General features: G+C 34.2%; 1 protein-coding gene across 9 annotated transcripts in view; it reads left to right on the plus strand.

Annotated features, from left to right (window-relative positions):
* The window catches only part of LOC125645460 (serine/threonine-protein kinase DCLK2-like), a 37,851-nt gene that overhangs the window by 13,926 nt on the left and 10,799 nt on the right, over window positions 1-13,126 (plus strand). For 4 of the 9 annotated variants that reach the window (XM_048870986.2, XM_056142383.1, XM_056142384.1 and 1 more), the window contains exons 2-4: window positions 1,203-1,742; window positions 2,825-2,848; window positions 4,542-4,574. In XM_048870986.2, coding sequence (XP_048726943.1) covers window positions 1,331-1,742; window positions 2,825-2,848; window positions 4,542-4,574 — 469 coding nt within the window. In that variant the 5' untranslated portion in view covers window positions 1,203-1,330. Of the gene's footprint in view, window positions 1-1,202; window positions 1,743-2,824; window positions 2,849-4,541; window positions 4,575-5,942; window positions 5,948-9,604; window positions 9,771-9,900; window positions 10,437-13,126 lie in introns of those variants that run through there. The other 5 variants (XM_056142381.1, XM_056142382.1, XM_048870995.2 and 2 more) reach the window with 5 other exon arrangements.

Here is a 13,126-nt window from a genome sequence, read left to right on the forward strand (position 1 = left end):
AATGAGGCAACAATTACTGTGGCATAATGTGATATAGATAACATATCAGTAATTTAAAAAAGACCTTGCATGTGTTTTACATTCAAGAAGAAAAGTTTGTTATTCTAAATTGCCAACATCCAAACTATATTTAATTTCAGAATACAAAACCAGATAGACCTGTAAAGCATGCAAGTCTATGGAGGAAATTTTTGTTAAGCCATTTAATACAGTTGTATACGAATTTCAGACCAGAGATCCGTATAGGCTTAATTATACATGTACATTTGTGAGCATGAAGACAAGGCATTTATACTCTCAAAACAATTACCTATAGTTTAGTCATTCTAGAGTTCTAGAGCCGGATCTTTCCTTCATTATGATACTTCTAATTCAACTTCTGAGAAATAGTCATTTTGAAGGTCATCCTCATCTGCAGAAAGGATATTTTCAAATATCTTTTGTTGTACCTTTTACATCAAGTTATTTATATGCTACAATCTCTTTGAATATACGATTGACTATTTAAAAGTTCCGAATTAAAGAAATGTGTCAGTGGTATTAGTGCTGTTAATCCCAAGCTGCAAGCTTCTAATGCATTTGAGATATTTAAAAATTTTCTCTGGTGAGTATATCAAGTAGCAGATCAACATGTTCGTAATTTTAAAAAATTTTGATTTTCAAATAGTTTTTCTGTGATCTGATCGTTAATTTTTTTTACATATATATTATGCATTTGATACCATTGCTGCAGTGAACAAAAGGATTGCCTTTATTCCCACTGAAATATTCTAAAGGCTGTCCTTGTAATACTATGCTTTTGTATAACATGTAGGATATACTTTCTACGTAAAATTCTCAAACCAGTCAAGATTTTTTTCTGCTAGGTATGCATCATGGTTTCTTTCAACTCTGTTTGGGTTTGAAGTTGGGGGATTTTTTGTGAGAAGGCAATAGCTGGCTGCTATGATTATGTATATTATAAAATAGACTTGATGGATTGATTGCACAGTTAACTGATATAGTTTAGAGCACAGGGGCTAAGCCTGTTTTGGGGCCCACGAACTCTGTGATACTATAAATATAGATGGTATATCACAGAGTTCAGGCCCAAAACAGGCCTCAGCCCCTGTGGTTTAGAGCAGTACATTATTTCAAAAAGATATATGGATTCGGGTGTCATAATGTTATTTGTAACTTTAATTTCTCTACTCTTTTTGCAGGGATTAACCACAATACTATGGATTCTTCACAGCAGAGATAGGCAACAAATGGTGACGGTGTATCTCTGACAGGTTGAAAGGCATTGGTCATCAGTTTCTTTATTGAGGTGTGGGAGATTTGATCTCCAATGTTAAGCACAGTCCAAATGACTGATACAATGTCTAGACGCCCTTACCCCAATATAAATGTATCAGCCTCCCAAACCCACAAAGATGTAACAGATGACCGATATCGAGACCTACGCCGGCCAAGGAAGGTCAGATTTTACGTCAATGGTGACAGATACTTCAAAGGAAAAAAACTGTACATTACTCCTCATAGGTATTTCAACTTTAACGATCTGCTGAATGACTTGACAGGGAAGTTGCCATCAAATTTGAACCTACCCTATGGAGTGCGTCAAATTTTCACACCCGTGTCTGGGAGACGAGTAACAGAAATTGAAGACTTGTCTGACGGAGAAAATTACGTCTGCGCTGGATTTGAAGGATTTAAAATCATCAAGTACGGAAAGGCTGAATTGGAACCCTGGTCTGTGGGTAGGTAGAACTCTCCTTGATTGGAGGCTTATTTGGTGTAATCTATCATGTGGTAGACTTAGATCTTTATTGACAGCACAGTTGACATTAATTGTTTAAGTGCCACTCATTTTTCACTTCTCGCCCTTTTTGTTATATTGGTTTTGGCTTCAGTATTGTTGACGGATTTGTTTATGTTTGCCAGATCTTAGGGGACGAAGTAATGTTTACAGTAGTTAAAGCTAACTCACATATCGAGACTTGAGAAAATGTTAAGTTTCATAAAAAGGTAATGTCCTAGTTGTTGGTGTCAGTAAAACCAATGTTATTTTTAAATCTGTTCAGGAAATATCTAATATATTATACTGACATTTCATAAAGATGGTGTTAATTGATGACTTTAATTCCATGGAAAAGAACCTTCAATACCAAAAATTCATATATTTTGCATAAAATCCCCCAAGAACTTGTAGCAGAATTGACATCAATTTTTATCTTCTGTGGTAAAATGAAATTTCCTATTCTAAGATACAATCATTTCCATTTCGCTATATACAGTAAGGTTTCTTGATTAGTAGTGAAATGACATCTATCTTCTGCAGTTTGAGTTATGTAGATCACATTGATTTTCAAGTTCTTTCATTAGAGGATAAGTTTTCATACCAATAAATGTTTATACCAATGAATGTGCCCTGCATGCTCACTATATTTATTGCCAAAACTGTGGAAAAGAGGTCATATTAAGCTTTAATTTATAAGCTGGCTTATTTAATTTTGTAAATATGAATATTCAAGAAAGTTTTTTTTAATACATTTTATCATTTATTGTTAGTGTTAAAAAACAAGAAACTTTTTAACTGTATGCGTTTACAATGAGAAGCTTTTTCCTGGCTTTACAAACACATCATTATATTAAAGCTGGGGGAAATCAAAGGACCGAAGCACCTGACAGTGTGATATTAAGACATAAAAGTGAAATATGAAATCATTACAGGGTATCTTCTTTCTTTTTTTGAAGTGAGCCACATGGCCCATGGGCCTCTATTTTTGCTGCCCATAATATGTTTTATTTGAAACTCTAATGAGATTTCCTTCTCCAACAGAACAAACCAGAAGAATTCAGAATGGTAATGGATGACATGTGCCTAACTACCACATCGTTTGTCTTAATCAATGCTATGACATACTAAATGTTTCACTCACATGAAATATGTCCATTGTATTTCACAATGGGGGTATTCTAACCACTGCTATTTATGGAACTGAACTGCAAATTAACTGAATTTGAGTGGTTTTATGATAACAGAGATTGTCATGGATCGTTTGGAGTATGTTCTATTTCGGAATTTTTTCTGCAGGAAAAGGATGTTAAGCTGCTGAAATGATAATTTCCATCTGTTCTTATAGAATTCTTAGCCTAATTTGAGAGTGACTGGATTGCAACAACTTAACAATGCATCAGATGGACTTTGTCTCAGCTGATAATTAGAATCAATCTGACTAGAAAGATTAATATTCATTTTGGGCAAGTTTGCCATAGCTTCCGCAGTGACAAGAATTTTAACAAAGTGAACAAAAAATCCTCCCTCCATTTTGGAAGGCATTTTTTTATTCGACAAAAGTTGTGCAACAACTTGATGAGTTTTAATGAATACAAACTTCTTTTCTCCTAACATTTATTATACCTGCATACTAGGTTTTTTTTGGGGGGGGTGGGGGGGGTATAAGAAACACCATGTCTGACTATGAGTCTGTATGCTGGTCCATCCAACTCTTTCTCTTTCTGTCTCACCTTGTGTCCATTCCATCCATTTCCAATGAAAACATATCAGAAACTCACACGTAGATAAAAAAAAAAATTCCTATAACCAGATCGTTTGTCATGACCTAAAACTGAGGTTATTTTGGCCTAGGTCAATGATTGAAACAAAAAGGTTTCAAATATTTGTCTTGGCTGGTAACTTTGTATTGGAGATGGTAGAAGCTTATACTTGGTATAAAGGTATCTTTTAGTATGACCGTAGTGTCATTCACTGTCATTCAGCCAATCTAGATTAAGGATAAAGAAATTTGTTTTGGAAAAAACTTTAGAAATTTCAGACATTGTACAAGGGTAACTAAGTTTGTGTGTTATTAGTCTCATTGGAAAGTCCCACTGGAAATGTTTTAAATTCTTTAAAATCAGTCATTTGCAGTTCAGTTCTAGTAAATGTGAAACTTAAAGAATTTGATAACATTTGAATAAAATACCTAAAAGGCACAGGAAGTATTGCATGAAAAGAAATGCAAAGAGAAATTAGATGAGTTTTGCATGTTAAAACTTCACCACTTTAACACCCTGCATGCCAGTTTCTATCCATGCCTTTGGCATTCTGGAGAGAATGTTGAGGGATATCCAAGGTTGTCTAGGTGAAAAAGATTTGTAGAACCAGTTTGTCAACTGACGCTAAATACAACCAGTGGGAGGGGAGAAATGTAGTGTGAACTTAATGCTTCAGTTAATACCAGATGTTGTAAGCAAAGCCATTGATTAAGGACTTCGGTCTATTTGGCCTATTTTAGGGAATATTAGGTTGTGTGTTTTGCATATACTCTTTCCTAACATTGAGCTAGTTTATGTAATTACTAAGATTTATTTCAAATAAATAATTGCAATATCATAACTTACTTGTATGTACATTTCAATCAAATAATAAAGTGAAAACTTTATTTGTTTTTTCTAACTAGACTTACAGTGTTATAATTTGAAAATTTTAAACATTCAATATCTATTAGTCTCAATATTTTTTCTAATAAAAGAATTCTGTATAATTTTTTCAGAGGTTCTAAGAGATCGTACGTCCACAAAATATGGTACATATATGTGCTTTCCCAATGTCAGAGCTTCCTGGGCTGTGTATAGACAGCTCAGAGTAACATATCCTGTTTAAAGCTATGTGTGAGGAATAGCAGATACTGCATATTAAGTTTCCATAATGTATTAAGAATCGTCAGCCATTCAGTATTTCATTCAGAACTGTAACATTTTTCGGAAGTGATTTGCAAGAACTCTTTTTCCGAAATCCTTCAAATGAAGTAAATGTTGTCCTAGTCTTTTGATGATAAGAATGATACATGTGTATTGATTTGGTACATTTCGTGCTAAGCTTTAGAAGAGATCTTTGAATCTTAATATGTATATCTGTGAAATATGGTGACAGCATCTATGTGTCTTATAAATGTCAAGCCAAGCATTTGATACTAATTTCATGTATTCAGTACTGCCTTATGGAGTTTGTGAAAGCCTATACATATTTTTGTTACCATACATATACATACATTAATTGCCTTCAGTTTGTCTCCATTAGTACTTTCAAAAACTTCAAATGAATGGATTTTTTTTTTATTTTTTTTTTATATTTTACAATTTTCAGCTTGCTTTAACCACAATGAAGGCCTTTGCTTCAATGTTGTATTGGACTGTTTTGCTCCATTTTCATAAGACAGTTAGCTCCCCTTTATTGTAAAGCACAGCTAGAAAGGGGTGCTGAGATAGATATCATCTGTGATACACAACTTTAGCTACATATCTGTAGTTTTAATTTCTCCAACACTGTATCTAAGTATATGAAGTGTTTGAGTAAACATACATGTACATTTGGATTTGACTGTTTCCTTTAAATTTATCGGTTCATCATTCATGCAGACGTTTAATATTATGTAATGTCTCGTGCAATAACACAATGATTTAAATGTCAACAGTATAATTATTTGGCACTTAATATATAATAGCACACATCCTTGTATTGTAATTTTGTGTACGTAGGATGTATATATTAACAACAGTGTTCTAGTTATTGTCAGGGAATTATGGGAAATATAGGGTATAAAATGATACATAACACAGGGAATTGTGGGAAATATAGGGTATAAAATGATACATAACACATGTCCTGGATGTAGTAAACACCCATGCTTGCAATAACTGCTTAGCTTGGCCAGACAAACCAAGTAACACTGTAAGATAGATCCAATTCTCTCGGTATATTCAAAATTATAGAAATCCATCAAAAACCATGGATACTCGACACTGAATGGAATTCAGCATACAGGGATATTTAGACATGATGATAAGCCAATATTGTATGCTTTTATATTATATGATATGTACCAGTGGCACAATGGTGCATTGTCTTTATTTAACATTGATCTTTTGCTATTTTTAATTCCTATAGGGCTGAAAAAACGTAAGTTTGTTGTATATATATAACCTATCAGTACCAATATAGCTGAGCTATAATATTTTCTGCTTTTTGACACTAATTCTGACACAACAATACTCAGAGTTATAAGTATGAAAAGCTATAAGTATGAAAACTTTAAAAGTTACATGTTTGAGAAGTTATAAGTATGAAAAATTTCAGACTCTAGTTCCTCAAGCAAAGCACGCCTGTTTAGAAATTCGTAGTTCACTCTGCTGCTGGTGAAGGAGGGAGAGTCTCTGAAATAGAGTAGTGTTGTGTCCAGTTTATAGCCAATTTTGGTTGCTATGGTGATAGATAAATTATATGCCTAAATGTTTGACCGTTGTTGCTAATGAAAACAAAATGTTGCAAATGGAAAAAAAAAGATATTTGGTGATGAAACCAACCATTTGCATTAATGTTTTCATAGGTGTTTAGATGGAGATAGTCAAGCCCCTGGACAAAATCTTGCAAAATAGCCTAGGTCTATAGTAAATACATGTATAAACTAGATGTAAAATTTCCATAGCCTTTTCAACAGATTCATTTAACTCATTTAAATATTGTACCATTGTCATTGATTTTTGAATTGCAGGTGTTTGATATTATGATGGCAATCAATATGTCACTTTTTCTGTGCGCATACTTGCACTAGCTTTTCTGGCACTGTAGAAATCATAATATTTGGCACATTTTGTAATCATTAAGGTAAAAATTTGTGAAGGAAGTCATTTTTCAAATCATTTCACTTTCCAGCAATGTAAGGTTATTATTTTTGATTCATTGACTCTCTACAAAGTGCTTGTCATTTGTCTGTTCTCTGTCATGGAGAAATGTGGAGGTGGCAGCAGTCAAATGGAATTAACTCCAGAAAATTGTCCTTAAGCTGACTTTATGACCATATTCCCGTGGGAATGAACCATCTTGACCCATGATTCCTCAATTCATTGATTTTATGAGTTATAGGGCACAGCCATTAAAGAAATGTTTGGTACTTGGTTTGCCCAATCTTTTGGGTTTGGGGTTGCCAGGATATTAGAGTCAGTGGAAGAAAGGATAAGAATGAACACAGACAGACTAAGGGTTAAAGTCCTGATGGAGTTTTGTCTTCTGATATTTTGGTTACTTTGAGATCAGAATTTCTAGTTCGGCCCTTAGATGCTGGAGAAGAAATATAATTCTGCTAGATTGTTTTTTCCTAAATCCAGTGAGGTATTCCTTTGTTGAACCCCATTCATCCTCTGTTGAGGGAATTGAATGGTGTACATTGGTTAGACTAATTTTGATATTTGTGATGACGCACCAGGTTTGAAACGCAAGAGCTGAGAGTCACACTATGACTTTAGTCTCTAGTTTGAACAAGGCGATGATGGATTGATTTGTGTGTGCACCACATTCAACATGTTTGCCCCACCACAGCTTTCTTCACAACCAAATTCCAAGGATGATTTGAGATTTAAGTACTCTCGGCACCCCTCGGGACGTATTGAACTTGTGAAGCAGCAGAAGACACAGACTTCCAAAAGTTGGCGAGATCGTGAAATTGAGGTGATAGATATTGGACCGGACCCACCAGTTCTATACAGGAAGTATATCTGGGGTCGCCAAAGTGAGTACTGTTGGCAGTCAGTCTGATCAGAGAGTCCTGTATCTAACCCATCTAGTTCTAACCTGTTGGCAGTCTGATCAGAGAGTCCTGTATTTAACCCATCTAGTTCTAACCAGATGCTTTTTAGCTCACTGGATTGGTAAGCTCAAGTGAGCTTTTCTGATCAAAATTCATACTGGTATGTCACTGACTTTCTACAATTAGACTGTGTTAATTTCATTTTAACCATTGGGCCAATGTGAATCAGACTTCTCACTATGCATTATCGGGTGAAGTGGATTCATGTTTGTTCAAATGGAGGAACTCATGCTTCTGTCCAAGGGGGAGATCATTACAAAATGGAGGGACTCATGCTTCTGTCCAAGGGGGAGATCATTACAAAATGGAGGGACTTGTGCTTCTGTCCAAGGGGGAGATCATTACAAAATGGGGTGTCTACAAAAAAGTTCTCAAGTATCACTTGACCCGAAAAGAAAATTGCGAAAAAAGCTTCCTTATAAAATGTAAATTCTTAAGTTTGTTCAAACCAGGACTTTCAGGAACATATACATATAGGTATATTAGTAGTGTCCCAAATTCTCTGCAGGAGCAAAATTACTCAGGTGAGTGTTGTGGGCACTGAGTTTCTTGATACATTGATGAGGGAGAGAAAAGAGTCCTGAAACCTGACTCAATTGATTTTTCTGTGTACAATCACTTTTCCTTGTTGTTTAGGCATTAATTGGACATGTATACCCTTTGGAACTTTAGAAGGTATAGAAATCAATATTCATTGATAACGACATACCATGTGTTATGAATAATTCATAACATAATTTATTAAATAATGTATGGAATTTACTTTGTGAACTTGCTCTTCCTGTTGTACTAGGCAATGAGAAATAACTCCAGCTCTTTAGTATTGGAACTATCAGGGTTGTCTTTCTTGTATCAGTCGAAAAAAAATCAAACTGCGGAGTTTCAAATTGGAAAGATGAGAACCATGATTACTCTTTAAATCATCATAGTATATGGTGTGCTGAACTTGGAACAATTGTTAATAGTGATGAGGATGATATAGAAGACCTAGAGTAGCACTTGGGCTCGTTCCAGTTAACATATGAAATTGTAGTTATCCCCCTTTTTAAATAAGTCTATTCTAGAGAGAAAATATATATAAAACATTTTGATTTCTTCAGGTTAATGTCTTACATGACAGGTGACAGCAAATTACATGAATTTTAGATCATTGAAAAGATTTTGACTGAATTTTGATCATTACACTGTACACACAATACCCTGGAGTGCATCAATGTTAATATATATACATTACACAATACCCTGGAGTGCATCAATGTTAATATATATACATTACATGCACTAAATGTATAGGTATAGAGTTGAACAAAATTTCTTTCATCATATCTCAACCATTTTTATATTTTAAAAATTTATTTTATTTTTTTTTTTTTTTGGTGTTTGCAATATAGATAATACCAGACAATAATGGTGATATACTCTCAAAAATCTCTCAACTTATCGTTCCATATATTAAATTGATTATATCATTCTTTTCTTAGAGTATTTTGATGGCATTTCAATGAAATTGAAATCTGATGGAAAGATGCCAATGCTAAACATATAGGGGTTCTGCATCATTCATACCTATTGTTTATTACGTCAATTTAAAGCACTCATTCTTTTCTTTTTAACCTTTTTTCTGAAATGCTTTCCATTTTGTGATTCTGTATTGAAGTAGCTTGCACTGTTATAGTTTGTGAAGTCAATGGTATTCCATTTAAGCTTCGATTGCTCCGCACTCTAGACTACAGTAACGTGTGTATCACAGTCACATTAAGGCACCATTTAATATCAACATAACTCGTGTCGATATCTGTTACAGTTTGGAAACCGAGCATTAATGTATATATACAGATTCTTTTATCGCATTGAAGACACATTTCATGGCAGGCGTTACATGTCAGAAGCCATTGTTTGTCTCTATTCAAGGAAAACACGACACTGTTAGTCAAACGTTAGAGCCTTACTGAGAACAAATACTCTGACGACAACAATTTATAGATTTTAATAGATTAAGTCATATTTAAATGTTAAACAAAAGACAGCCCTTTGGGTCTAAAAACTGGGATTTGTAAAACAACAGAATAATTTGGAATGATGAAGAGTTCTAGGGTTACATAATGCCCAAGAGTCAATGGATGATCATCTACATAAATGGTAAATAGTACTGCTTTGTTAGTTTTCATTAGGTCTCTGTAATTATCCGATATCTTATCTCCATTCAGTGTTTAATCTCTGAAAGAATGTAGTTTGTTGTATCAGTAAGCCTTTTTTGAATGTATATAAAGAAAAAATGCATGAGGTATTGTTGTAGGAAATCAGCTGAACTTGTAGATATATGGTGCTCCGGCGGACCTGGGTATTATGTGTTCTTTTGTGAGCGGTGCAAGGTGCTCCTGTTAATGTCCTCAGTGCAATACTTTTCAATCATGACATATCAACTTTATCTAGTCTCAAACAAATCTAGGCAGAGACAATCAGTGATAAAATTTTAAAATCAATATTAAGATTTCACAGGTACATGTGTCAAGATCATCCGAGATTGAAGCGGGAATATCAAGTTGATTTCAGGATGTCTCGATGAATTATGCACTTTAAAGTAGGATGGCAGCGAACGGAGATTTGTTTGCAGTTTGGTATATATTTCGTGAAATGAAATGGGTGGATTCAGTTCTTGTAGGCAGCTATGTAAAAGTTAATCTCAGAATGACGAATATAGAATGAAAAGGAATCTTGTAGCGAGATTATTCGTAATTATTTTTCTAAACTGTGTCATGGATATTTCTATGATCTACTAAATGGCTGGAAAATCAGCATCGGCAAGTAAGTTTTATTTATAGATATCCTAATTTTATTTAGTGAATGTGATTAGAAATTTAAAATGTCATATTGATAAGGATGAAAAATTACTACAGTACTTGTAATTAAGGAGAAATTAATTAAATCATGGTATATAGTGGAAGATTAGATATTTTGTGTACATATAATAATCTCTCTTAACAGCTAGCTTAAGATGATGTCTCAACATCAACACAATTTCATCCTTAGTTTACCTATATCTTTTATTCTGAGTTATTACTTGTACTTGTAGGTGTCATGGTGTGTATTAGATATTATCAGTGATGGTGAAAATCATAAGAAAAACCAAACAAACACACTTTTAAAAGTAATAAGAATGAGTTTTTAAAGAAGTGAAGGGGAGGGGGGGTATGCACTTTCAGTTGTCAGAGATTACTCTTTTTGGTACAGGGTACTGAGTCAGAAATTGAAAGGAAGCAAATTAAGGAAACAATAATGATAGGTTTGAGGTGAAATAAACACAAAGAGCTAGAGTATCGTCTTTCCAGGAAACACAAATTTGAGGGTTTTGTCCTTGGTTGACAGTGGTCCATGCACAAATATTCCTGTTACATTGGGCAGACTAGTTTTGTTTTGGGGGGAAATCCAGTCAACTTTTAAATTGGGAACAAGCTAGGGGACATATAATTTTACAAGACCTGCATGCAATGGATATTAACCCTGGTAGTTTATTACTATCTATAATGTTGTTTTATGATGAATTTCCTCTGCCAAATAGGAAGTGCATTTGGTTCAGTTGTTTGTGAGTGTCTGATAGCTGCAGAACTGTAGCTCCCTGGGCTCTGGGGGGAAGATTGGGATAAACCTCTGGTCTGTGGTCTATACAAATCTTTTTTTTTTTTTGGAGAGTTTACAGTTCTGCAGCTATACCATAAAAGTGGGTATTTACACTGGGTTTAAGTACGCTTTTTTTCCACGCCCAACATTATGCAATAGGAAAAATATGCAGTAATTCAATATAATATATGTTATTAATATCAAATATTTATAACTATATACACATGAAGGAAATTGAAGTGCTTATTACGTGACCGCGTAATTAGTGTAAAATTTCCCCCACGTGTAAATAACCATTTTTAAAGTATAATGTCAGTGAGGTTGTTATATCAGGATGATGCATTAAGTTTATGGGGAGCCTTACAAAATATTTACTGGAGGAGGGCTTAAAACAGGAGGTTGAATTTAAGGTAGATGCTGGAGGGATTGAGTGAATTCCTTATGACCGTGCTTGTTATGAATGAGTTAATACAGACTTGGCCTGTGTGTGCTGCTTCTTTTGCTTTATCAAGATTCACTTTGACATTCGCCATCATTTTAAGTCCCATGTAAATGAGCTCTAGCTCTCATTTTCTATGATTTGCACCAGATTCATATGATCGGGTCCAATTTAATTAATAACATGCTAACAACGATATTCCTTCTTTTTGCAATCTTTTCTGATGTCTTTCTCTGGAATCCATAATTAGCACTGAGAGTAGTAGTCTCAATCACTGCATAGGTCTTATAACACTTTCGAAATTCTTTGCCCATCAGCTAGTCAGAAATTGTATCGTAACTATTCTATAAAGGTCCAAACTGCTTAAAAAGCAAGAATATAACCTTTCATTTTATTACTGAATTTGTAGAAATTTTACATTATTCTCATAAATGTTCAGACTAGGTGAAATTTAAATGGCTAATGTCAATTTCCTTCTGTGAGAGACACTGAGGAGTCACAGTGTATGCATATTTACGAACAACTGCCCTGGTACATTGAAGATGAATCCCTCTAGGGCAGATATCGCAGTTCCAAACATGTAACAGATAATAGGCATGACTTTCTGAATAATTTTCACATTTGTCAGACTTGTGAATGTTGTTGAGTATTGCTGTGAATGAAGTGAAATTTGAGGCCTTGATTTCGTATGCTTCCCCAAGGCCATCTTGATTATTTCATATTAAAATCTCAATAATCCCTTCCATGTTGTCTTGTCGGTGCTCTGACTGCACCCCTTTATAACTGGCAGGCCTTATCTGATAATATTGCATTGATTTGATGTGCAGATGGCAGGTGGTTCACAATCGACAGGAAATGAGACCTATTTCAAATAATGAGTCAATAACAAATTAAAGTTTCTAATATCTTGCATGGCTGTATTAAAATTTAAGTGGAAGTTGATTTTGGGCTGCTATTCAGTTATATGATATATGACACATAGATAGTGATATCATTTGCTCTACAGGAAATATTGATAGTTTGCGAAAAGTACTCAGTAAAATCTGGTACCCCACGTCTGTAACAATGTAGGCTGCAATCGGGAGTTTGTATAGTGAAACAATGGCTACCGTGAAAAAGCTAATATAAAGAAAGGCTGAGCAAAGTGATTTCCATTTCCAAAAAAAACTAACAGGAAAAAGCAAATGAGTTATGATTATAACAAATTAACATTATCTGTCACTGGCCAATCTCTCTAACTTTGTTTTATTGTATTTTTAAGATAAGTTTGGATATGAAACAAGTAAAAGATACAAATTTATCCAATTCAGATTATGACACAACAGTACTATAACAACTCCTAAGTGGTGTGTGGAATATCATTATTACAGGGAGAATATGATAGATGCAGTTGTGCAGTGATAGTAGCAGAATTCATTATCAACTGTTGACAGACTTA

The sequence above is a fragment of the Ostrea edulis genome, chromosome 6 (assembly GCF_947568905.1).
Source record: "Ostrea edulis chromosome 6, xbOstEdul1.1, whole genome shotgun sequence".
Classification (NCBI taxonomy): domain Eukaryota; kingdom Metazoa; phylum Mollusca; class Bivalvia; order Ostreida; family Ostreidae; genus Ostrea; species Ostrea edulis.